At 41.4% G+C, this 26,969-nt stretch overlaps 1 protein-coding gene across 2 annotated transcripts in view; it reads right to left on the bottom strand.

Annotated features, from left to right (window-relative positions):
- JAZF1 (JAZF zinc finger 1) overlaps positions 1-26,969 on the bottom strand; it is a gene marked incomplete at its 5' end in the record, with an annotated part of 294,697 nt that overhangs the window by 106,355 nt on the left and 161,373 nt on the right. For both annotated transcript variants that reach the window (XM_080932108.1, XM_080932109.1), the window contains one exon: positions 19,643-19,715. In XM_080932108.1, coding sequence (XP_080788234.1) covers positions 19,643-19,715 — 73 coding nt within the window. The remainder of the gene's footprint in view (positions 1-19,642; positions 19,716-26,969) is intronic.

The following is a 26,969-nucleotide window of genomic DNA, read 5'->3' as shown; positions in this document are numbered from 1 at the left end:
TCTGCTGACATTTCCAAACTGCTCCTCAAGAAGAATGAAAGCTGTGGACACCTCCTTGATCTTCCCCAAACATGACTACATGAAGGAAGCTGGTGAGCATCTCTGTGTTTTAAAAGGTTGTATTTTTATGGAACACATTTTTTGAGAATTTAACTGAGTATATCAATAAAGGGTTGATTAACCCTTCTTGGCATTTACTTCTGAGCCCCGCCCCAAATCCTTATATTTTATAAATCTCGGGTGCTTTAGATTTGAGACAGTTTAAGGGCTAATAAAAATTGGAAGAGAAAAAAAAAAAGCCAAAAAATATATAAATGCTGACCAGAAGCATTCCTTCCTTATTCTGAGAAGAGACTCACTCCTGGACATCTTGTTTGAATTTAACTTCTGAAGTCTGTCTTGTTCTACCTCTAGAACAGTCAGTCAGGTACAAGAGATATGGCTACGTGAACAAAAACACATGAGCCATGCGGCCACTGCACATCCAAAGACACAAGGAAACAAAAAATATTAACTGTCAAGTGACATGTCATTTGGATACATGTTTCTGGATTTTGTCATAGATGTGCGATCTGACAGCTACTGGAAATACCCAAGTTCTGTAAAACATTATCCTATAATAAGCAAAAGCAAGTGCATCCTAAGTAGCAAGCTGGTTTCACTTTCTAGTTCTAGAAGATTTGCTTAAAAAGTGCTCAGCATCCTGACAATTCATTCCTCAACCCTAGGATGAGGGGCAAGCCTCTCTTGCTTCCACAGTCCCCGGTTCAGGGAGCAGCAGCTTGCATAGACAATGAGTTTAACTCTGGTTTAGAAACAGTACTGTTTCTTTCTCTGCCCACTCTGACACCAGCTTTACATATTCATAGTCATTTCCTTACAAGTACAGTGATGAAACCTGTCCTTGAGCAGACAGAAGCAGGGACGAGGGAACTGGGCAGTCAGGACTATGTGGAGGTAAACAGTGCTGTGTGTGAAGAAAGAGCGACTTGGAAAACAAGATGGGGCAGCAGGAGGGACAGACGGGGCCATGAGGTCAAGTAATGGATGAGAAGAGGGAACCAGCCTCCCGTGACCCTAACGGGTGGCTGAACTTCTCTAGTGAGAAAGGAAGGTTTGTTTTCTGCTTTCACCTTAGTTGAATTCTTTAAGCAAAACAAAATTTTAGGGACCTCTCAAGAGATGATCCTGAGTGTGTGGCCTGGAAAGTTTTTTCAAGTACTTTCTTATTTTCTTTGACAGTCGGGGATGCTGGTCTGGTAACTTGCAGTGAAGTAGTGCAGACGTTAGGGTGAAGCAGTAGTTCGATTTCCTAGCTGGTCAAGTGCAGACAGGAAAAGAAAACCAAAGGAGGTGCGGTGGTTTGAACAGGAATGGCCACAGGAGCCTCATACATTTGAATGTTTAGCTATCAGGGAGTGACACTATGAAAGATTAGGAGGTCTGGTCTCCTTGGAGTAGGTGTAGCCTTGTTGGAAGAAGTATGTCACTGGGAATGAGTTTTCAGGTTTCAAAAGTCGACTCCAGAACCCCCACCCCCAGTGACAATTTCCTCCAACAAAGCCACAACTACTCCAAAAAAGTCACACCTAACAGTGCCTCTCCTATGGTCCAAATATTCAAGCACATGAGACTGTGGGAGCCATTCCTACATAAACCTTCGTAACATCCATGTTAAACCAAGAGAGCAGAAAAGGCCCTTTTTTTCTTATTTTATTTATTAGCTATTTTCCTTACTACAGCCCCCACCTTAGACTTCCCTTTGTTGAGAATAGGAGAGAAGAAGGTGCTCAAGCGAGAGGTAATCAGAAGGCAAAGAGGAGAGCAGGCAACATGCCTTTCTCTCTACTTGTCCCCTTGGATCTTTGTATCTTTATAGCAGATTACAAATGGTGACAAAGAAGGAACAGAATTTAGCATAAGGCCTTTATTAATCAAGAACCATATACAAACCCAGATAATCAGTTTCATACAAGAGACTTGGTAACTGTACATGACTACTTTGTCGGTTACTTTGGGGTTACAGGATTATTAGCCTTGGCTTCAGTCTGCATCTTACAGTCATCCCCTCTGGAAGGAATTTCAGAAGACATGTTAAAAATTATACCTTCTTTATGTGCAATCAATGCCAGTGAGAAAACAGACACTATTTTATTCACCATTTGTAAAGGGAAAAAAAGCATATTCTTCATGGAACTAATTTTAATCATCTATCAAACAGTGTTGAAGTGTTCATAGTCCTGAATCCCAGTTCTAGAAACACTTCATAGAAAGTTACAACATCACTCATAAAAAGTGAAATGGAAACATTACAATAAAATAGCAGAATATGGTTAAGTATGTGCCAGGGACCAATGCTGCCAAATGGTTGTTTAAAATATATTTAAAAAGCAAAAATGATCACAGTACAGTTGAGAAAAGCAGACAACAAAATTTGTGTTGTGTATGATCCCAACTTTGTGAAGAATTACATACAAGAAAGGAAAAACACATTAGTAGGAAATACCCAGGATATTTATAAATACCCTGAATCCTCTTTGTTTTGCCAAATGTCCATATTTAATAGATATTACTTGAATGAAGAGAAAACTTATTTTAATAAGATACTGAATCAAACAGTCAAGCATCCAAATAACAAGAGCACACATATATCCAGGAAAATAATATGTAGCTATATTTAGTAATATGCAAATGTTTTACAATGGAATTTCATGTAAAAAGGCGAAGGGTTCTAGGTTGTGTCTCATACCTATAATTCAAGTGGTTTTTGATAGACTGACTCTTTAGGATTCCCACTAGTTTCAGCCTGGGCTACCTCATAAGTTCCTGTATAGTCTGACCACATCATTTAGAAACTATCTCAGAAAAGAGGGAATTATAAAACATGTAATATAGAGTGTGGTCGACATACACATATACAAATTTTGAGTTTGTATGTATATGCAAAGTCCTGGAAGGTCAAAGTGTAATTTCCTGTGAACAGTGTCGGAAACTGTGGTAGTCCGAGTGAGAACAGCCCTCATAGGTTCATATATTTGAAGCCTGGCCCTCAGTTAGTGGAACTTTGTTGAGAATGTATCAGGAGGTATGTCCTTCTAATTGGATCAGATGTAAGCTCTAAGTTACTGCTCCAGCACCGTGCCTGCCTGTAGCCATGCTCCTTGACATGATGGTCATAGGCTCACCATCTGACACTCTAAATCAGCCCTAATTAAGGATTTTCTTTTATACATTATCTTGGTCATGGTGTATCTTCATTGCAATAAAAAAGTGCCTAAGACAGAAGAAACTAGAGTGTTTAACCTTTTTCTTTTAGGTATTTCAGGGACGTGACTGGCTAAACAGAATGCATGTCCACAGCACTCAGTTTTCAAAATGTCTTATTGCTAGCCATTTGTGAATCAAACTGGTCTTGTTTATTGACTTAGTTACTGTGATTAAATATCATGACCAAAGCAGCTTATATAAGGAAGCATTTAATTGAGGGCTTGCTTACAGTTTCGAAGGATTAGTCCATAATCATTATGGTGGGAAGTATGACAGGCAGGCATGGAGTTGGAGCAATATCTGAGAGCTAACACCTGGTTCACATATTATAGGTAGAGACAGAGTGAGGCTAGACCTGGTGTGTGCTTTTGAGTGCTCCAATGACACACTTCCTCTAACAAGACCACACCTACTAATCCTTCCCAAACAGTTTTACTGAGGACCAAGTGTTCAAATATATGAATCAATGAAGGCCATTCTCCTTCAAACCACCAAAGTTGTTAAAACCATGCACTACAGGTGATTCAAGATTGTGTCAAGTTGATAATTAAAACTAATCATACCAGGCATGTTCCATGTTTTTATTCATAGAGGCATACATATGTGGATCTCTATGATTTTGCAGACAATCTGGTCTACATAGCCAGTTCCAGGCTAGCCAGAGCTTTTTAGTAAGAGCCTGTCTCAAACAAAAAATACAAGCACACAGAAACCAAACCACAACCAACAAAACAAATCATCACAGCACATGATGCCTACCAAGATGGCACAGTGGGAAAGAGTGATTGCCTAACAACCAGTGTTTTATTTCCAGGACCCACAAATTACCAAATTAGAATCCCAGAATTCTAAAGGTTGTCCTCTAACCCATACCAAACATGTTCCTTCATCAACCAATCAATAGACTGTTAAACGATCAACACAGTGTTAAAATAAAATACTGAAGACAGTAGAATATTTAAGTAAAAGAGTAATATAAATGACTCACTAAAGTATGTTGCCAAGAAAATATTACTCAGCTTTAAAAAGCATGAAATCCTATTTCTAGGAATGGACGAAAATAGTATATCATTTAAGTGAAATTTGGCAAACACAGGTAGACTAACTAATATTGTGTTCATTAATATGAGGAAACTACTAAAAATGTAGTTTTAGTAGAAGAGAGCTTAGTAGGGATGCAGAAGAGTGCTGGGGGTGGGGTTGAAGAGGAGAGGAGGAGAATGGGCAGACCTGACAGACATACAAGGTATGCATGCATGGAAACATCACAGTAAAGCCCAGTCATCTACACCGTTAGTATGTGTTAAAATAGGTTAAAGAACCACAGCTTTTAATAATACACTGATGAAAGACATCAGGCATACATGGGAATCATATGGCACAGCTCCTGATATTCTAGGTTTGCTTTGCTGGAATCATTCTACAAATTGAACTGTTCTCATAATCCAGTCTACATAGTAAACTCCAGTAGATGTGAGAGGGAGGCAACAGCAGTGAGTGAAGCACTGTGGCTGAGACAAACGAAGCTAGAACCAGACAGGTCCCCAAAACACAACGTGACCTGTCTACACTCAGTGGCTTCGAGTGACTATAGGGTTCTTGTGTCCTGAGAATCTGCACTTTTAGGATTTACAATAATTTTTCAAGCTAAATAGCATTTGACTTTGACGTAGCCAGTCAATGGCTGGAGAGATAGTAGACATCGGAGGAGACTCTACCACTGCCATTCTCCTTAATCAATATAGCTCCTCTCTAACTGCCTTCTAAGTGCTACCCTCATACCCACATACACGTGTAGTACTCACTCCTCACCAAAGTGTTTTCTTTCTGTGGCAGATAAAGACTACTTAGTCTGTGTACAACACAATTCCCACGCCAATACGGAGACAGTCAGAGCTAAGGATCCCAGGTACAGGTCTTGGGGAGATGAGAGAAATTGGAGAGGAGGAAATCAAATAAGTACAGTGTGCTCATGTATGAATTCTCAAAAAAAAAAAAAATAGACTTGATTTTGATATTATATAAATAAGCTAAACTCTAGGAAACAAGACCTTGATGCTTCTGTCCTTAAAAAATATGCTACAGATCAGAATATTTTTTCAAGAAAGGAAAATTATCTAAGGGTAGAATGTACCTCAATTATTTAAAAGTTTCTGGTTTTGAGGCTTCACAACAATTTCTGCTGCATAACAAAGATCAGTGAAGCACAGAAACTGGCCTTTAATCATACTTGGCCCAGGAGAGCTGAACATCATTAAACCCGGTTGGTGCCAAACCCTGTGATAAAATTGGCAGTAGAAGAAAGCATGGGTGTTGACATGGGCACAGTGAAGAAGCAGAAAGACTGCTGAAGCTATCTGCTCCACATGACTTCAACTCAACAAGGAAGACAAAAGTAAGATGGCTCCACATTCTACAGCAGGGCATCAGCTCTTCCTAAGTCATGGAGGAGTCAGGACATGGCCCACACATTCCACAGCACTCTTTCTCCACAAGAGTGGGGCGCACACTGCTTTGTTTAGGTAAAAGACAAGCCTGGTGAGAAAGGCATCTCACACACAGAGGAAAAGCCCGAGATTTGTCCAGTTGATACTATGCTTTCTGAGAAGACCACTGCTAAATTCCTGTTAACCTGAAAGACTGATTCTTTGAGGCACATCCAAGAAAATATATGTGGATACTTCCAAGGAGAGCCAATTAGCCCAAAGAGCCAGATTCAATTTCTGAGTTTTGTATTCTGAGTACGTATCATTAGGGGTAAAGGGTTGATAAAAATAAGAACTGATTGTATACAGGCCCCACTGCTTGTAAATTATACTCACTCATGTTATCATCTAAACACTACAGGCAGAGTTCAGTGTCCAGAAAAGCAGAAAGCTGAGGATTGCCTCTGTCAACCCTTCAACCACCAAACATCACACAACAGTCCCAGTGACAGTGCAGTTAGCTCACAGTTGAGAAAATTGCACTAACTGGAATCAGGCAAGAAAAAGCCACCATCCCTGACCTCACAATGGCTGCCCTGAGTTCAGTTACCACCTACTTAGGTTGGGAAAAAAAATCCTCATTCATTTGGTTTGTATCAGCAACTAGAGACAATGATATAAAATACAGCTTTATATTTAAACTACTTATGTTTGGTAATTTCTCATGGGGTGTATGTCTGATTAAAGAACTAGGCATGAGTAAATACCAAGCTACAGGTTTTCAGAAGCAATTGTGTCATGAAATCAGCAGTTAGCACATAAGAAACCGAGTCTTAGTATCATCTCCACCCAACACAGTATTGTGTTTGCTAGCTGTGTGGATTTGGGCAAGCCAATGAATTTCTCTGAGTCTTGTTAAAAGAGGGGTGGAGGAGGCTGTGTGTGTGTGTGTGTGTGTGTGTGTGTGTGTGTGTGTGTCCAGAGCAACCTTTTAAAGTAGATTTGTGGCTCATCTAAGAAAAAAGATAATTTCACAAGAAACCAGATCTTTGTAAATTATCTAGGGACTGCTTGTAAGATCGAAGGACTATACATGTTTTAGCAAAGATGATGATATGGAAATATATAAAATATCCTATGAAAGACTAGCATTGGTATGAAGAGGAGTTGTGATTCCTCAAGAATGCAAAGACCTTAGAATCATACTATCTGTGTTGGAGGGCTGCTGAGAATGCTGCTGTAGCATGCTTGCTATGCAAGCACATAGATAAGAGATCAATTCTCCACACCCATGCAAAACTCTAGGTGTGGTAGCATGGTGTACTTATCTGAGACCTGGGAAGAAGACAGAGCCCACATATCATGATCACTGGAGGCAGCCAGCCTAGCATGATATATGAGCCCCAGGACCCAGTGAGACAGTGTAGGTGAATGGCTACATTGAAAAAGCATGTGTGACCTCTGGCTTCTGTTTGTACCCACTCCCCTTAGGTCCCAGCCCTGAGCACTTGAACTCCTGAAAACTGTGACATCTCCAGGACTCAGGTGTTTGAACCTCTAAATGGCACCTAATATTCAGCACCTTTCTGTCATGAGTTTATTAAACTCATCACAGCATGTTCAAAGTGTCTACACTAGTCAAATATTATATACCTTTAGATGCCACATATGTATCTTTATCACAGTATAAATGTAGCCAAATTCTCAGAATGTTTCTGTCTTATTCACCTGAAATTCTGGAAGCTATTAACTCGGTGCTTAAGCTTTCTCATCTTAGTTAAGAAACATATGTCATATCACAACTTTGCCATTTTTACTATTTTCACAACTGTATTTTATGTACTGACTTTCTTTATAATCCTATATATTTTAGTTCATGAATTTAAAAACATTACTTTGGGAAGCAGTCCAAGAATTTTTGTTTGTTAACAGAGTCCAGGGCATCGAGAATTGCTGAGGTCCTACTTCCTCAGACACAGATGGAGACATGTGCTGTGACATACTGTGAGGACTCATGACACAGCCAGGTACACTGCTGAGTGCCACACACAGCAGCGCTCAGCCAGTGGCCATTGCTGAGGACGCTGGGACCATTATTATTCTTCTGTATAATGCATCTCATCTCTTAAACACTACTACTTCAGTACAACTCACAGGAGTTGGTCAGCGCTGCTTGGTGGCTCACCATCTTGATTTGCTAGTGGCCTTGCTTGTTGTTGGGATGGCACATCTATGTAGAGATTCATTTTGACTGACATGGCTGGAAAGCAACCGTGTACAGTGGTAAGGGACTCCAGGGAAGAGCTGCACTGTGGCTGAGGACAGGAAGGCCTCCCAGGGACAGAGAACTTACTTAGCTGTACTGCTCCTGAGCCAATGACCAAGGTTTTGGCTGTGGTGGAGGAAATGAGAGCAAGTTATTTAGAAGCTGAGGCATGGAACTGATCTAAAGCGTGCCTGTGAAAGGGCCTTCAAAGGCAGGACCAGGTTTCAGGCTCAGCATAATGAACCTCAATGTGAGAAAATTAAGTAATGTTTCAAATTGAGTCCCAAATCAACAGTCTCAGCAATATGAGCGAACTCTGCAAACGAGAATGCACGAGAGGTACAGAGAGAAGATTCATGGCCTTCTTAATGAACTTCGAGGTGCTGCACATAAGGGGAAAATGATAAATCAAGTAGATTACTGCCAGCGATCTGAATTTCCAAATGAAATAAGAGAAGTGTAGCACCTTGAGTCATTTTGTAAATGTGTACAGTGGGGGGAGGGCTCACCAAGGTCATCCCCTATGCTGTAATTTGCCACTCAGTGATTTAGTTTTATGCTACATGCCACGCATTTGCCAGACACTCAGGTGTGAAACAAAGGAAAGAAAGATGAGTGAAACAAATGTCAATGTCGGATGGGAAACAGTTCACACACACACACACACACACACACACACACACACACACACACACACACGCTGATCACATTTTCTGCATTTATCTCAAACATCTTGCTTACTCACTTGGCAACAGCATTCTAAGAGCTGGGGGTGTCTTGATGACTGGGTTGCAGAAAGTTCCTGACCCTGTGAGGTTTTCAAGTTAGAAAGGAAGCAAGGACTCAACACACTATCAAATAAACCAACAGACTGCAGGCAGCAAGTAGTAGTATGAAAATGATGAGGAAAAATGAGGGTTCAGGACAGGAAAATCGGGGATGCAGTGTAGGGGACATCCAACCAGATGCAGAAAGGAAGGAAATAGCAGCTGTGTGAGCTCTGGTCAAAGACTGTCTCAGCAGGGGGTCTGGTAAGGACCATGGCCTTTACACAGTCAAGAGCTCTGTGTGCTCTCAGGACAGAACACGGGGCTGGTGCTAAGAGGTGCATCTGGAGCAGTGGGAAGCAGTCCTGATCCTGTAGCCCTTTGGCTATGGTAAGATGTTTTGATTTAGTTCTGAGTGCGGTAGGTCAGAGAGAAAGACAATCTGACTTAGATTTCTATGTAGGCAGAAATGCATGCAAAGAAGTGTTGGCTGGATGTCTTAGGGTTTTCATTGCTGTGAAGAGACATCATGTCCAAGGCAAATCTTACAAGGGACAATATTTAATTGGGATTAGCTTACAGGTTCAGAGGTTCAGTCTATTATCATCATCAAGGGAAGCATGGCAGCATCCAGGCAGACAAGGCACTGAAGGAGCTGAGAGTTTTATATCTTGATCAGAAGGCAGCCAGAAGACTGGCTTCCAGGTAGCTAAAAGGGTCTCAAAGTCCACCCCCACAGTGACAAACTTCCTCCAACAAGGCCAGACCTCCTAATAGTGCTACTCCCTGTGCCAAGCATATTCAAACCACCACACTGGCCTATCAAATAATGATCAATACCTATTGTGAGTTTATTGGTGATAAAGGGCACAAAAACATTCTAATAAGCCTGGCATTGACCTAAATACCCAACAATCAATGGTAGAGAGGCAGACTAAGATTACATATTCACATCTTAGAATGTAACTAAAATGCACTGGGATCTATCTATATTGATCTGGAAAGAAAAACAAAAGAGAACTGTTCAGGTGTGTGGTCTACATATGTATCTTCCCTCCATTAGGCACATTTCAGGCTCTTCCCTGGAACATCTTGCCTACAGACATGTCTGCACATAGGGAAACTATGGATAAAACTGAATCACCCCCATGGTATTGACATTTATTTACTTGGTGTGGTAAGTTTGGTAGAAGACTGAGAGAAAAGCTATTCTCAAATATATTGTATACAGTTTAAAAATTTTACATTATATAGTAGCCATAGTAAATTATGTCAATGCTATAATTTTGGAAAAGAAATTTGACCAATGGTATAAATAATTTTTGGAGGTTAGGGACCCTTCATAAAGTAGGTTTCAGTGTGTTTGGACGAACAGGATTATCAAAGCCAGAGCACAGCGAGAAAGTACCCAAGCAGAGGGCAAGGCATGGACAGCTTCTATGCATGGGGCTGGCAGATGGTCCTTTGAGAGTTCTTCTGATGGCAACTGTAGGTGCTACAGAGAAATGGCAGAAGGGAGGGAGCTTGGGAAATTCCTGGTCAACTGAAAACAGTAGGTACAAAGCATGGAGTGACAGGATGAGCAGATAGAGTGGACAAGATACTACACAAGGGAAGCATGAGGACTTTGAAATGGACTGAGAGAAATAGAACATAGCTTTCTAGAACTAGGAAAAGTTGCTGCTTTTTAGACTATCAGGTAGGCAGAAACCACTGAACAATGTCATCAAGAGGCCATTTTGGAGGGGAAGCAACATAACCAGATGTCACTGGGTTAGTTAGTGCTGTCTGCCCAGTGCATTCCTGTGGCCACAGAAGTGAGGCAGCCAGAAATGAGAATTTGAAAAAACTGGGACAGAGGGCTCAGGGAATCTTCTTTAGGTGACAGCTAAGGTCATGGAATATAACAAATATAGCCAGGGAGGAAAAATACAAGTGACTAATACAGAGAAAGTCAGAATTCTGCTGACATAGCTCAAGGAAGTTACTATTTCTATGGTAAAAAGATAAAAGCAACCAACCAGAACAGGTTAGTGGCCAAAGAGAGAAAAATTATTTTCTCTTTATTATTTTATTTATTTCTCTTTATTATTCATGTCAGGGTCTCCATGTAGCCAGTTGGCCATAGACTCGCTACATAATCAGGGGGAAAAGGTTTCTAAACTGTAGTAACATTATCAGTGTGAGCAGGGTAAGGTCTGAAGAAAGATGCCAGGTTTCTTACTAGGAAAGGACAGAAGTAGGGAAGGAACTCTTAGGACAGAGAACTTAAAATACATGTGGCAAGACCAAAAGGAGCCAAGGAGAAGGGGTCTGACCTCCAGAGAGGAGATGGATGTGCTGTGCCAGCCATGTGACAGCTTTGGAGAAAGCATCTAGAGACAAGAATGGAAAGAACATGGATGAACTTAGAAGTGAGAGCAGGCTATTCAGACACAACACAGGAATGGCCTCTGCTCCACTAGTTAGTGGAGATCACATGCTGATGAGGGGATGGGGAACTCATCTGGGAATTTCATCATACTGGAATTTCAGCATACTGGAGTAAGTTTCAATAGAAAGGAGAAGATAATGGGACAATGCAGAAGGTACAGCTGAGGCCGAATAGCCTATGTTTGTCACGGGTAAATCATAATGCCACATGATAAAGCAAGCCCCCGTAGCTGTAGGATAGAGTGGTCCATGTGAGCTTCATCTGAGGCTGAAGATTGAAGACAGTAAAGTAAGGGGTGCTCATGTGGACAAAGGATGCACAGAACTGGTAAACTCAGAGCTGCTCCCCAGCAGCCTTCCTGAATGTGCACGCACATCAAGGCAGGAAGGGCTGAGATACTAGAACTCTGAGACCAGTGGTGTACCAGGAAGAACATCAATGGGAAAATTGTTTAGGACAGAGTCCTGGAAATGGCAAAGGAAGCAAAAAAAAACCTGTGCTTGTCTCTAGATGCTTCTTAGCATCACTGAATTGTTTTTGAAAAGAAAAAAATTCAATCTCAAAGAAAATTAAAAAATAAAAACAAGGAAAAAAGCTACACGGTTTAGAACTAGATTCAAAGATACATAATATTAGTCAGAAATACTGATGAATAAACACAAGAGACTAAAAGTAAACTGTCTGGAAGCAAGGTGACTGTAAGCATGCTGTTGAGAGTACTGGTGGCCCAACAAGGAGCTGCCATCTCTGCAGGCTAGAGACCCAGCCTGCCGTGTGCACCATCTGCCCAGCGCTACAGACTCCTTCCCTACAATGTGTTTTCTGCAAGCAATATAAACAGATTCTGTTGCAGCAAGGCAAAACACAAGAGGGCTCTCTTTTCAGCTTCCCAGTGTCCCTCAAGAATACATGGCCCTTGCAGAGCACAGAGCTGGCCAGGTTGGGAGAGAGACATTATAGGGGAATTTGGCAAGGAGCCACCTCATCTTTGTTTCAATGGATGTCCATTAAACACGGGCTAAGAAAATGGTAGCTCAATGTCTGGCATTTGAGACCTAACAGCATGTAACATGTTTATGGTGTGCATTAGGCTACAAACTTCAGTCTGAGGCAGGGGCACATAGCAGAGACTGAAGATCTGGTAGACAAAGGAGAGACTAGGAAAGCACGGTTTGTACTGCAGTAAATTGCCTACTCTCAGAAGGCCATAAACAGGTGGTTCATGAAAAAGAAATCTGTGCACTTGGATTCAAAAATCAAATGCTTCAGTCTTGTTTGTGTAAATGAGAGAAGGCAGCGCAAGCTTCACTAGTTACAGTGTGGTCCACAAGGCTATGGCAAAGCATTAGTCCAGCTGAGAGAAAGGTGGAGAAAAGGAAGAAGGCTTTTCATCAACAGCTTATATCCGAGTAGAAGGAGAAATCAAAACAAAGAGTCCGGACTCATTTTATTTTTATCCAGAACAAGCTCTTAGCGAACTTTTACTCCGAATCCTTGAACACATGGCTATGGTGCCCTCAGGACCGCCTCGCATCCCAGCAACATTCAGACCTCAGTCAGGGCCTCTACTGCATCTGCTTCTCCCATCTCGGGGAATCCGCATCTAGCGATTTCTGACTCCACACTAGATGCCGGGACATGAACAGGACTATGAGACTGCCGGGCTTTGCTGTCGCAGCTAGTTCCGGTTTTGGCCAATCATGTTGAGCTAATACAGATTTTATATTTGATCAGTTCAAGTTTGTAGAAACACCAACTGTATCCAAAGACCAACTAACTTACTCTATCTACCTCCTCTGAGGCTCTTCCTGGATGTTGGCTTCGAGCACAATTGCTTGTAGAATGAAGTATTTGTTTCTTTTTTTTTTTTTAAACAACTTTATTTTACAAAACAAAGATAAATGTACAGATTTTAAACATTTTTTGCTTAAAATTATACATTTTTTGTCAGTACTTTTTTTTCAGATTTTAACATAATTTTTACATAAAACTATATGAATATATTTTTTAGTCAGTACTTGATTTTTTTCAAGGTTTGAGAGTATGCCTTGAAAACTTAATAGTTACAATGAGCTAAAGTACATGTAAAACAAAATATAACATGGAAATAGTTAAAGTTTTCTTGTTTTGTAAATATTTTTTTTGTTTTGTTTTGTTTTCTTTATTTCTTGGACTTCATACAGTCTGTGAGTTGTTTCTGGGGGAGTGCAAGCCTCTGGGGTTAGCATCCCACTATCAGTGACTGCATATTATGTCTGTTCTTTTATGACTGGGTTATCTCACTCAGGATGATCTTCTCTAGATGCAGCCATTTTCTTAAGAATTTGGTTAAGTCATTGTTTCTGGTGGCTGAGTAGTATTCCATTGTGTATATGTACCACAATTTTTGTATCCATTCATCTTCTGAAGGACATCTGGGTTCCTTCCAGCTTCTGGCTATTATAAATAGAGCCGCTATGAACATTGTGGTGCATATATCTTTGTTGTGTATTAAAGTGTCTCTGGGGTATATGCCCAGAAGTGGAATAGCTGGGTCTTCAGGTAGTACTATATCCAATTTTCTGAGGTATCGCCAGACAGATTTCCAGAGTGGTTGTATTAGCTTGCAACCCCACCAACAGTGGAGAAGTGTTCCTCTTTCTCCACAGCCTCGCCAGCATCTGCTGTCATCTGAGTTTTGGATCTTGGCCAATCTGACTGGTGTGAGGTGGAATCTCAGGGTTGTTTTGATTTGCATTTCCCTGATGGCTAAGGATGTGGAGCACTTCCTCAGATGTTTCTCGGCCATTCGGAGTTCCTCAACTGAAAAAGATTTGTTTAGCTCTGTACCCCATTTTTTAATAGGGTTATTTGATTCTCTGGTGTCTAGCTTTTTGAGTTCCTTGTACACCTTGGATATTAGGCCTCTATCTGATGTGGTGTTGGTAAAGATCTTTTCCCATTCTGTTGGTTGCCGTTTTGTTTTCTTGACGATGTCCTTAGCCTTATAGAAACTTTGCAATCTCATTAAGTCCCATTTGTTAATCTTTGACCTTAGAGCTTGAGCCATTGGTGTTTTGTTCAGGAAATTTTCTCCTGTGACTATGTGTTCTAAGGTTTTCCCTACTTTCTCATCTAATAGTTTCAGTGTATCTGGTTTAATGTGGAGATCTTTGATCCACTTACACTTGAGCTTTGTACAAGGAGATAAGAAAGGGTCTATTTTCATTCTTTTGCATGCTGTGTGCCAGTTGGACCAGCACCATTTGTTGAATAGGCTGTCCTTTTTCCATTGAATGTTTACTGCTCCTTTGTCAAAAATCAGGTGACCATATACATGAGGGCTCATTTCTGGATCTTCTATTCTATTCCATTGATCTACATGCCTATTTCTGTACCAGTACCATGCAGTTTTCAGCACAATTGCCTTGTAATATAGCTTGAGGTCAGGGATAGTGATTCCCGCAGATGTTTTTTTGTTGTTGAGGATGGATTTCGCTATTCTAGGTCTTTTGTTATTCCATATGAAATTGCACATTGATCTTTCCAATTCCATGAAGAACTGGGTTGGAATTTTGATGGGGATTGCGTTGAATCTGTAGATTGCTTTTGGTAGGATGGACATTTTTAAGATGTTGATTTTTCCAATCCATGAGCATGGGAGATCTTTCCATTTTCTGAGATCCTCCTCAATTTCTTTCTTTAGAGGTTTGAAGTTCTTGTCATACAGGTCCTTCACTTGCTTAGTTAGAGTCACACCAAGGTATTTCATAGTTTTTGTGACGATTGTGAAGGGTACCTTTTCCCTAATTTCTTTCTCCACATGTTTGTCCTTTGAGTATAGGAAGGCTACTGATTTGTTTGAGTTAATTTTGTATCCAGCTTTGCTGAACTTGTTTATCAGCTGTAGGAGTTCTCTGGTGGAATTTTTGGGTCACTCAAGTACACTATCATGTCATCGGCAAAGAGTGATGTTTTTATCTCTTCCTTTCCGATTTGTATCCCCTTGATCTCTTTTTGCTGTCTAATTGCTCCAGCCAGGACTTCCAGTACTATGTTGAATAGGTAGGGGGAGAGTGGGCAGCCTTGTCGAGTCCCTGATTTTAGTGGGATTGCTTCAAGTTTCTCGCCATTAAGTTTGATATTGGCTGTTGGTTTGCTGTATATTGCTTTTATTATGTTTAAGTATGGACCTTGGATTCCTGTTCTTTCCAGGACTTTTAACATGAAGGGGTGTTGGATTTTGTCGAATGCTTTCTCAGCGTCTAGTGAGATGACCATGTGATTTTGGTCTTTGAGTTTGTTTATATGGTGGATTACGTTGATGGATTTCCTTATGTTAAACCATCCCTGCATCCCAGGGATGAAGTCTACTTGGTCATGATGAATGATCGTTTTGATGTGTTCTTGGATTCGGTTTGCAAGGATTTTGTTGAGTATTTTTGCATCAATGCTCATAAGTGAGATTGGTCTGAAGTTCTCTTTCCTTGTAGGGTCTTTGTGTGGTTTAGGTACGAGGGTTATTGTAGCCTCAAAAAATGAGTTGGGTAATATTCCATCTGATTCTATCTTTTGGAATAGTTTGGCGAGTATTGGTGTTATATCCCCAATAAATGTCTGATAAAATTCTGCATTGAACCCGTCTGGACCTGGGCTTTTTTTGGTTGGGAGGCTTTTGATGACTTCTTCTATTTCTTTAGGTGTTATAGGGTTATTTAGATGGTTTACTTGGTCCTGGTTTAACTTTGGGATCTTGTATCTGTCTAGGAATTCGTCCATTTCCTCCAGATTTTCCAATTTTGTGGAGTATAAGTTTTTGTAGTAGGATCTGATGATTTCTTGAATTTCCTCAGTTTCAGTTGTTATGTTGCCACTTTCCTTTCTGATTTTGTTAATTTGGATACTCTCTCTTTGCCCTCTAGTTAGTCTGGCTAGGGGTTTATCAATCTTGTTGATTTTCTCAAAGAACCAACTCTTTGTTTTGTTGATTTTTTCAATGGTTCTTTTTGTTTCTATTTGGTCTATTTCTGCCCTAATTTTGATTATTTCTTGCCGTCTACTCTTTTTGGGTTTATCTGCTTCCTTGTGTTCTAGGGCTTTTAGCTGTGCTGTCAGGTTGCTGATGTAAGCTCTCTCCAGTTTCTTTTTGGAAGCACTTAGGGCTATGAGTTTTCCTCTCAATACTGCTTTCATGGCATCCCATAGGTTTGGGTATGTTGTGTTTTCGTTTTCGTTGAATTCTAGAAAATCTTTAATTTCTTTCTTTATTTCTTCTTTGACCCTGCTATCCTTTAACAGAGCGTTGTTTAGTTTCCATGTGTATGTGGGATTTTTGTTGTCTTTGTTGTTGTTAAAGACCAGCCGTAGACCATGGTGATCTGAGAGGATGCATGGGAGTATTTCAATCTTCTTATATCAATGGAGGCTCGTTCTGTGTCCAATTATGTGGTCAATTTTTGAGAAGGTGCCATGGGGTGGTGAGAAGAAGGTGTATTCTTTTACTTTAGGATAGTATGTTCTGTATATATCTATTAATTCTAGTTGGTTCAAAGTCTCTGCTAGTTTTGCAGTGTCCTTGTTCAGTTTCTGTTTCCCTGATCTGTCCATTGGTGAGAGTGGGGTATTAAAGTCTCCCACTATTATTGTGTGGGGTGAAATGTATTTTTTGAGGTTTAGTAAGGTTTCTTTTATGAATGTGGGTGCTTTTTTGTTTGAAGCATATGTTAAGGATTGAGAGTTCCTCCTGACAGATTTCTCCGGTAATGAGTAAAAAGTGTCCTTCCTTATCTTTTTTGATAACTTTTGGTTGGAAGTTTACTTTATTCGATATTAGAATAGCCACTCCAGCTTGCTTCTTGGAGCTGTTTGCTTGGAAGTTTTTTTCCCACCCTTTTATTCTGAGATAGTGTCTGTCTCTGTCTCTGAGATGAGTTTCCTGTATGCAGCAAAAGGCTGGATTTTGTTTATGTATCCAGTCTGATAGTCTATGTCTCTTTATTGGGGAGTTGAGACCATTTATGTTAATAGATATCAAGGAATAGTTGTTTCTGTTTCCTGCCATTATTGCTTTTGTGGGTTGAGTTGTGTCTATGTTTTTTTGTTCTTTTAGTTTTCTTGTTTAGGAGTTTTCTTGTTTTTACTAGGCTGTATTTTCCCTCATTCTATTGGGTTTTCCACCTATAATTCGTTGTAGTGCTGGGTTTGTGGTCAGATATTGTGTAAATTTTGATTTGTCTTGAAATATCTTCATCTCTCCATCGATGGTGATTGATAGTTTTGCTGGGTACAGCAGCAGAGGCAGAGGCAGAGGCAGAGGCAGAGGCAGAGGCAGAGGCCGAGGCAGAGGCAGAGGCAGAGGCAGAGGCAGAGGCAGAGGCAGAGGCTGAGGCTGAGGCTGAGGCAGAGGCAGGCAGATCTCTGTCAATTCAAGGCCAGCCTGATTTACTGAGTGAGTTCCAAGACAGCCAGGGCCACATAATGAGACCCTGTCTCAAAAAAGCCAAAACGTTAACTTGTCTCCCTAAGGCAGTTACCTAAATTTCTTGGACAATAACCTGCAGAACTATCCAGGGGGCAATACACACTCTTCCACAAGGTATTGGGGGTGGGTATTCACCTGTTCTGCCCAGCAGCTCACCCCTCTGCTTTCCTGTTGTTTGCAAGGCTCAGGTGTCCATCCCATTGTAGCTGACAGCTGTTCTGTTGGGATTTACTTCTTTCATCTACCCAGCTCCAGCTTTGTGATCTACCTTACAAAGGAACTCACGAACGGCCCTCTCACAGGTTCTAGCATCTAGTCCACCATTGTTGTCTCCGAGCAGACTGCTGACATGCAGTTATATTGGGTATAGTAACTGCTTTTATATCTTTGCCCCTTCTGACCACATATCCAAGTCTGTATTTGCAACATCATTCCTCAAGATTCTTCTCTTGTCTTCACTGAGTACTTAATTCTCTGACATCCCAACAAATCTGGCTGTACAATGGTTGGGTTCTGGAGCCTCCTGAGTAGGTTTGAGCCTGAGTACTCCAGGGTATTATCCCCTCCCCTTTGTGTGTGTGTGTGTGTTCTTTGCATTATGGACAGAGTTGTAGCTCTCAATCATTTGAACCTCTTGCCCCCACAGCACTTTTTTTTTTTTATCTACTCCACACAAACAAATATCTAGAGTGTGAAGAGTACTAAGTCCCAACACAGCACACCCCCACAAAAGGGTCTTTTGTTCAGAGTTGATAACTGACAAGCTTACACATACTTTCTTGCTAGAGAGCTCACTAGTAAGCTTAGCAGTCCGCCGATGATGTCTATTCCTTTAGACCAGATCTGCCAACATCAGAGGCTAATCTACTGCAGCTCTGTGAACACATAACTGAAGGTCTTCAGCTCTCTTGGTAAGTAAGAGAAATAGTACAGGATCTTTGAAAAAACTCAGACACGTTCATGTAACTGAATATAATCTGAATGTATTCTAGCAACATGTCAGAATATAGGTGGTGAAAGGCTAGAGACAGTTTATGCTACTTCCTAGAAAGCCTGATGAGCAGGAAATCCAAAAGCGACATGAACTCAGATGCTTTCATTGATACAACCCTTTGAGAACTGCTTCATTACAAGGACTTGAAGCTGAGCGCAGGTGAGTTACTCAAGCTGTGTCTGGACAGGAATTAACTATGTTTCGTGCAGATAATTCACTGACAGATTTCCTCCTCAGGCCCAGGTCCAAACGCTGGCACCAAGAGACGCTGGTTATTGCCTTATGGGAAAGGGACAGTCGATAGAAATCTACCCACTGACTTATGGGCGTCAAGTACACATTCTCATTAAAAACTAATTTTACTCTCACTCTCCACGCTGCTTAGACAGTGTATGTTTTCTTAACCCAAAGGTGACTTCAAGTTCTTACCCCCGAGTTACTGTCTCCTTAATCATTTTAGTTGGCTGAAACACTTAAATCTTCTTTTAGGTTTGATACTCAAACTCAAAACGGTTCTCTAAAGTTGGGCTTAGAATCAGTGTACATGCAAACTCATGCTACTCTACACATGTGGGGCAGCTGCTGACAGTGTTTCTACAAAAGACAAGCTGCCACAGAATGAGTTTCTGCAACTAAATGATCTCAGCTTGTTAGATTCCAATATATTCTGATACTCCAACTATGTTTCAAATTCATAAAAAGTACCTTTCTCACTCCAAGATTTAAAAGGTTCGCTCAAACATAAATCCACTAATCTCTCACACTGCCCTATGAAGTCAAAATAGCATATTCTAACTCTGCATACAAAATGCTTCCAAAATGAGCTTATAAATCAGCCATGTTTTCAGACTTATGCATAGTGGACTACAATCCATATCCCTCAACAACAATGAAAAGTAAATAAATAAGTAAGAAATCTCCACAGAGACACTGCATGCTTTTAAACTGAAAGCATTTACTCTGGTAAAAAAGATGCATGTGGCCGGCGAAGCGGCAGCAAACAGCAGCTGTCTTCTGGGGCAGCTTACCTGTTAATGTAACTGAGGGCAACGTAGGTCGGCTGCTGCAGTTCTTGCTTTTCTAAAACACGTGGGTCTGTATCTGAAATAAAACACAATTACAATTGTGTTTTTAGTTTTAGGCTTTTTTTTTTTTTAACATCAGAATATATGAGGCTCCCTAACATAAAGTAACAGAGGGTAAAGAAAGAAAAAGATTAATTTAGAATAGGAAAACTCAGTCCACAAAACACAATAATTTGTTCATTCATTCATAAAAACAAGATATTACATTGCTTTTCAAGAAATTCCAAACATCAACAGTGATAAAATGCCCATCTGTCACACAAGCTCTTGCACAACCCCCTCATAAATATTGGCTTTCACTGCTTACAGTTACAATGCGGGCATGGTTTGCACTGGTTAATCGGCTAAGAAAAAGAGCCTCTGTTAATTATGCTCACTTCAATACTGGAACAAATTAGTTTACATTGAAAAGCTCCATCAATCTGAAAATCTATGGAGTATTGTTCTTGTTCACTGAACACTTCTGAGTCCGGCTTCATGTTCTGGAGGGCACGTCTCCGTTTTGAATGTATAATGAACTGATTATAGCTTTTCTAGACTCTTCATCAGAAACTCTCAGTGCTTCAGAGTCAACAAGCAGCACATTCACGAGGGGTTTTCTCCTCAGAGGGGCAGAGCCCCACCCACAGCAACATCCCACAATGGCTTCTCTAGCACAGGCCAGTAATGAATGCACTCCTTACAACAAGCATATTCTCAAGCTCCCTATGAGGAGGGATCACTTCCTGAATATATGAAAAAAAAGATTATATAATATTACATGAGGCAGGGGAGTCACTGAGTATTGTTTTCACGAAGAAGGAAGGTTAGAGCACTTCACACTAATTTCTATTCATTAAAACCCCGCCCATACCATCACATGATCAGAAGTCTCTTCCTGCACTGGGCAGTTACTCCTACCCAGATGCCAGAACTGACACAGTTTCAAGCACCTTTGTAACGTGTTTACAATGGTGGATTTGAGCTATGGACTCCAGTGGGCATTAACAGGTGATGGTGGAAGGGGGAGACACGGTGGCCCAGGACATGGGTGGTACAAACAATCAGATGGCATTGCTTTTGACTGTCAGACTATACAGTTGGGTAGCAGAGCCAGCTTTATTCATTATGTCCAAGTTAAGAATCTCACATTCACCCTATCGCTTTTCCTATGCCAAGAATTCCAGGGAAGTCTATTTAGAAATCTTCCTTCCTTGGGTCTCTGCCACTGTAAGCACTTGAAAGCTGAATTAGGAACTAAGAGACAAAGAGTCTCTGAAAGGCTCCATCAAACCCAGTGTCAAGGTTTTGGCAGAGCAAATGAGAACAGATCAGTAATTCGCATTTCCTCCCCTTTTTATGTCCCCAGTTGTGCCTGCAGCTGAGGCTGCAGTCAATAAACTCAGTGGTTGTCTGGACACAAGGAAGGCACTTTCCAAGGGGACATGATTTTTAAACAGAACCCTTAACACTTATCTAAGTCTGCTGTAATCTCAATGTATCTTTGCTTTTCTGTGCAGAATGTGCTTGTTGGAGGGGAGTCTACAGAACCATGGTTCAGAGGGCAGAATGTCTTGTCTACATAAACAACCATTGGCAAGCCAAACAGACCATGGGTGCAAATGGTGCACCAATGTAACAGATAACACTGGAGACAGAAATCATGAAGCTGGGAAGGAGGAAAGGTTAGAAAAACAAGGTCATAGCAAAAATCCCAGCAGAAGGTCTTAAGTCTCCACCAAACAATCTGAATTTGAGCTTCCACGTGGATGGGCAGCTCCTTGGAGATGTGATGTTACACAGAGTAAGGTTAAAGAAACGATCACAACAATTTGTCCATCAAAGGGGTGAAGTGTTTGGAGGCCAGCAAAACAGTTTGGGCCATCTTTAGTTTTTCTTTGTTCTTGTACTTGGCTTCCAATCACAGGGTCTTCCTACAAACCATCTTCTAAGCATTCCAAATCATTCCTCATTAAGTGTGGTGTACTTTCTGAAATGTTTTAAGTGTTGGTTTCTAAAGCTATCCATCCTGAATTTATTTTTTTCTCTTTTATTAGTGTGTGTGTGTGTGTGTCTATGCGTGTGTGTATGTGTGTGCATGCACGCATGCACACATGCAGGTATATACATTTATATTAAAATTTCTAATTCAGGCTTGCAATAATTTGGATCTCGAAGTTTTTCTAAAGGTTTGTGTGTTGATGTCTTATACTCAGCCTGTGGTGCACTGAGAAGGTGCTGAGACTTTGTGGGGGGGCATCTAGCAGAAGGAAGTTAGGTCCCTGGCGACATACCTTGAAGCGATGAAGAGACCCTGTCCTTTCCTGGCTTCCTAACTTGGACACCCAGAGCAGTTACTTGTGCCCAGCACGGGGCTCTGCTATAGCAGGCTGGAAGGCAATGCGGCCTGTCAGCCACAGACTGAGATTCTGGAACTGGGAGGGAGCCACAACAAAACCTTCCTCCTAATAAGCTGAGAGTAATAGAAGTCAGATTAATTCAGGAAAAGTTCTAGTATCTCTCTGAAGAAGGGGAGTAAGTATCTTCTTTAACATACTACAGCTCTCTGATGCTTAACTCTGATGCATTGCTGCTGCCACACAAACTGAATGGCAATCTTGTTTGACAGAGCACCAAGCATGTGCAACATTCAGTTTATAAAGCAAGAGTCTAAGATTCTATTTTCTTTTAAGATATTCTGTCACCTATGTTTGACTTGTACATTGCCTCAAGTTGCAAGTTGGAGGCAGACTTCTGGGAGCTTCCAAATGTTCCTTTTTCTAGAACAAAACAACCACTGGAAGCATCTTGGGTATAAAGCACCCTCACCACCTTCCCCCAAGAATGTAGACTCTAGTAACTAGTACGACACCAGAACATTCTGAACAAACACCCCCCAGGCCTCAACCTTCTTTGTAGATTAAATGACTCTTCGAGGAAACCCTAATTAGAACATCCACCAAAGATGTGTCATCTTGGAAATGAAATAATGTACTTGGCACAAGTCAGGAGAGACTAAAACAAGGGCATCAGAGAGACTGCATCAACTGCTGGTCCCAAATAAACACGGGGGCTCTCAGTTGCTGGCTGGTGTGTAGTGACTGTGACTTGCTGCTGAGCACTTCACACTCAGTAAAAGTATAACAGCTGTTTTCATTATTTCTTCCTCTCTGACAGCAACATAACTTTCCGATGGTAAACACCCTACACAGAAAAGACTCCGGAGATAGACTGGCCTTATGAAGTGGGATGCTCCCCAGCTCTGCCAGGATCTCATCCAGAGATTATGAAGGCAAAGGGAACATTATCAGCCTGTACCAGAGAGAGTCCTTCTAGTCACTAGATGGTGCTGAGCTTTACAAGAAGAACTTCCTTATACACACAAAACGTGTAATTCAGAAATGGTTTGGACCACAGTAAGCCACTGTAATGGGTAATCTAAAAAGAAATAAAATGTGCATATAATATCATCTCTCAGGCAATTCTCTGGCTTGTTCATTTGTAATGCCAACAAAATGAGGAAGTAAAATGCTGGTTGCAGCTTCTCAGATAGAACCCAAGTCAGAGTGGTCTGTAGAGGCACACTTTGGTTTTTCTTACTCATGGGGTGTTCCTTAAGCAGCTCACCTGGCAATTTGTATAATATGGCTAAAGTACAGGGACACAGCACCCTTCCACTGCCATATGATCAGCAGTGTCAGGAAGACAAACGAACTCTCAGTGGAGCAGGGTAGGGCTAGACAGAAGGCACAGACTGCCTCATGCTTCCTGCCCCTGACTCCCCATGCTAGGTTTCTATAGACAGGCTGGCAGCAGCTGTCTCTACTGTCATCTCGGGATAGCATTTGTTCTATGATGAGGACTGAGATCTTCAGCTCAGGAACAACAGAAAAGCTTTTCCTAGCTGGGAGCCTAGCTACTCAAACCTTCACAGACAGAATTGAATGATAAAGTCCTCATTGGCACAATATTACCTCCAATTACTTCTCAATCAATTTATGACAGAGGGCCACTGTCCACCTTGCTGAACCCCTGGTGCCTTGTTCTCCTGTACTACAGTCTCTGCCACTGGAAGCCCATGACAAGCAATGCTTGGGACATGTAATTTGTTTGTTTGTCTGAGGGGTGCTTCATGCAGTCCAGTCTGGAGTCAGGATTGCTGTGGATGACCTTGAACTCCCGATTCTCCTGCTTCAACCTCCGGAACAGAGCAATGGATAGCTATGTATTACCACACTGCTCTCTTGTTTGTGTTTGTTTGTATGTGTGTACGATTTTTAATAAACATTCATTCCTAGTGTACCCATCAAGTGCACAAGAAAACTCTGTTGGTGTTATTTGGTGGGTCAGCATTCATTAATGAACTCCCGGACTTTGGTCAGGACTTAGTTGTGTACCTTGACAGGACTTTATATACCAGAATTACAATTAAATAGAGCCAGAAACCAGCACTGCTGCCTCTCAGCCAAAACTAAGAAAAACTTGGGCAATGAGCTATCTGTAGGTTGTGAGGCCACTATGAAAAGAAGATATACTTTTGATCTGGAGAGAGATCTCCTTGAAAGTCTACAGTTTCCAAATACCACTTACTGTTTAAGTGTATCTCAACTGTGTGTGTGTGGGGGGATATGTGTGTGTTAGCTAAGAAGATGTAGGTGGGAAGCTGAAGGCTGTAGCAGTAGAAGACTTCAGAGGGTCAAATTCACAGCCAGCCGGGTAAGTGACTTTGAAGAGGAATCCTCACTTTTCTTTGTAATCATTTAGTGATTCTGATACTAATTAATGTGAGCTCTCAGCTTCCATTCTTCCCCTCAGCTGCTAAACTTGCAAAGATAGATCCTCATTTGTTTATCACTCTGCCTTCATTCTGGGTAGGGCTTATCAAACCCTCCTCTTTGCCCTCAGGACTTCCTGCACCACAGTACTACCTTCACCTACCCACACTCCGCAGCCCAGGGTCTTGTTTCAGCTCTTCCTGTTGGTGCCAACCTTTGCCCTCCAGTGCCCAGCAAGTACATACAGGGTCAGACTGCTGATTAATTCCATGATGGAAACATTGAAGACTTTGGGTCAAGAACATTTATTTTCTTGTCTATTCAGGGCCCCCATGAAAATGTGGTAGAGGGCAGAAAACAATCTCCAAGGTGAGTAAACAGGAGACAGAGATGGAAAGTAAGTTTTGGGATGTAACAAAAGAATGTGAGAACATAAAAAGGCTTGGATAAAGTTATCTTTGTCTCCAGACCCTACAGTAGAGACATAATAGCCAGGAGCTGAACCTGAGGGACCTGCACTAAAAGATGTCTGCTATAACATGGAGAAAGCTCAGAGTTTGAAACAGAGAACTCTTTAAGAGGTTATGGAGAAAACCTAAGCAGGTCATCAAGTGCCTGTAGATGGAGGGATAGAAAAGGAGAGGCAAAGTTAGAAACCATATTGTAGAACACTGGCAGCCAGTCAGGACTCTTCTTCTACTCCATTAGGCAGGTGTAGAGCAAAGGGAGCCCAGATGTTAACATCTGGTGATTCCCTAATTAAATAATGTTCCTGTAGTTCGGTCCATAGCCAACAAGCTCCATCTGTGCCTTCACTCACGGGCGTCCACCAGCTTTTCATGGTGGTTGCAAGAGATAAGCCAGTAACAATCAAGAAATGATGACAAAGCACTGTAGGCAAAACCTTGAACCTGAGAGAAAGCCACCAAAACATGTAAGAAGAGAGGGAAGGTAAAGGGCCAGGGAGGAAGAAAAGGATAGGCAAGTGTTCAGGAACCAAAGTGCAATCGGTGGAGGCCTACACATTTCTGTGACAAACTTCTTTAAATGAAGTAGGTGCCATCAGGGCTAGAACAAGAAGCTCCACGTCCTGAGTCTTACTGAGCCAGTATTCTGATCACCCATGGGTGAGGCAGTCACTGCTCCCAGCCGGTTGTGTAACACTAGACTCCACACAAACTCTAGAGTTGACTTACAACTTCAGTACAATTTGCTTTTTGCAACTTGGTTGAACAATTTACAAAGATAGACTTTTAAAATTCACTGCTAGTCTACTTCTGATGCTGAAATCAAGAGTCCTTGTTGGCATTGGACCTAAAAAAAGTCCTATGAGTGTATATAACCAGTCTTTCTGAACAAATCAACTTTTCCTCAGTTTATAGACACATCATTTGAAACTTTTCCCAGACCATAATTTCTATTACAGGAAACTCAGTGCAAATTATACCGAGACTCTTGCCTTCCCCAGTTCACTGTGAAATCCAGATGCACCTAAGTGTTGCTGTAAATTTTATGAGCTTGATATCTAAAAGTCAGGGATTCTATACAACAAAATAACAGCAGCTAGTAAAAAGCATTCCTGTTCACATATGGAGCCTGAGTTTCCTGCCACAAGGCAATGACTAAACGTGAACCAGGAACTCTCTACACAATGCTCAGACTTATGCACAAACACTGCAGTTGCAGCTTGCCCTGTGAGTAGCGTAGGCCGCGTTCTGCTGTTCTGCTTCCTAATTCGTTATCAATCCTTCAAATTCCAGTGGTTACCCCCTAAGTAGCTATTTAGAAAACTCAGTCTTAGAAGTCAAATCTGAGCCAAAGGCTCTGTCAGTAATCTATGTCCACCATGGTGGAGGCTGAATAACTGAGTGAATATCCGGAGTGAGAAGTAAGGCACAAGGCACAAAGATAACATCGGCTCTGAGAGCTCTAAGATCACACGGGCCAGAGGCACAGACCCAGTAAACCACTGCATCCTTGCAAAGAGATAAACAAGGGTACTCGTTCAGAGCACTACAAAAGGAGACAAAATACTAGGAGAGGAGGGCTCATGTAGGAAGGTTTACTGATGGAGCTGACAGCGAGTCATTCACAGGTGACAGTGGGAAATTAGTGTGACTTTAAGGCACTGAGCCAAAAATCTGTGGACATTACAGAAGGGCAGCATAATTGACCAGACAATACTCATTAATTATAGATTTTTAAATACTTGAGGAGGGTGGTTCTGAACTGTGGGAAACTCCCTGTGAAGGCAATGCCCATAGATACCGGAAGGAGGGTGCCAGTGAATCCTGCTGGATATCTTTCATTGCACATAGTCAGATAACCTAATACAACACACACACACATACACACACACACACACACACACACACACACACACACACACACACACACCCTTCAATGATTCAAGACAAACAAGTAAATGTATAAATTGCTCCAGAAACATGGCATGATTCTCTGTGAGGCTCAGGGCAACTTTTGAAAGAAGAGTTTCTAGGACTCAGAATAGAGAC

Source organism: Micromys minutus (genome assembly GCF_963924665.1).
Source record: "Micromys minutus genome assembly, chromosome: 18".
Classification (NCBI taxonomy): Eukaryota; Metazoa; Chordata; class Mammalia; order Rodentia; family Muridae; genus Micromys; species Micromys minutus.
This window is presented reverse-complemented; position numbering and strand designations above follow the sequence as displayed.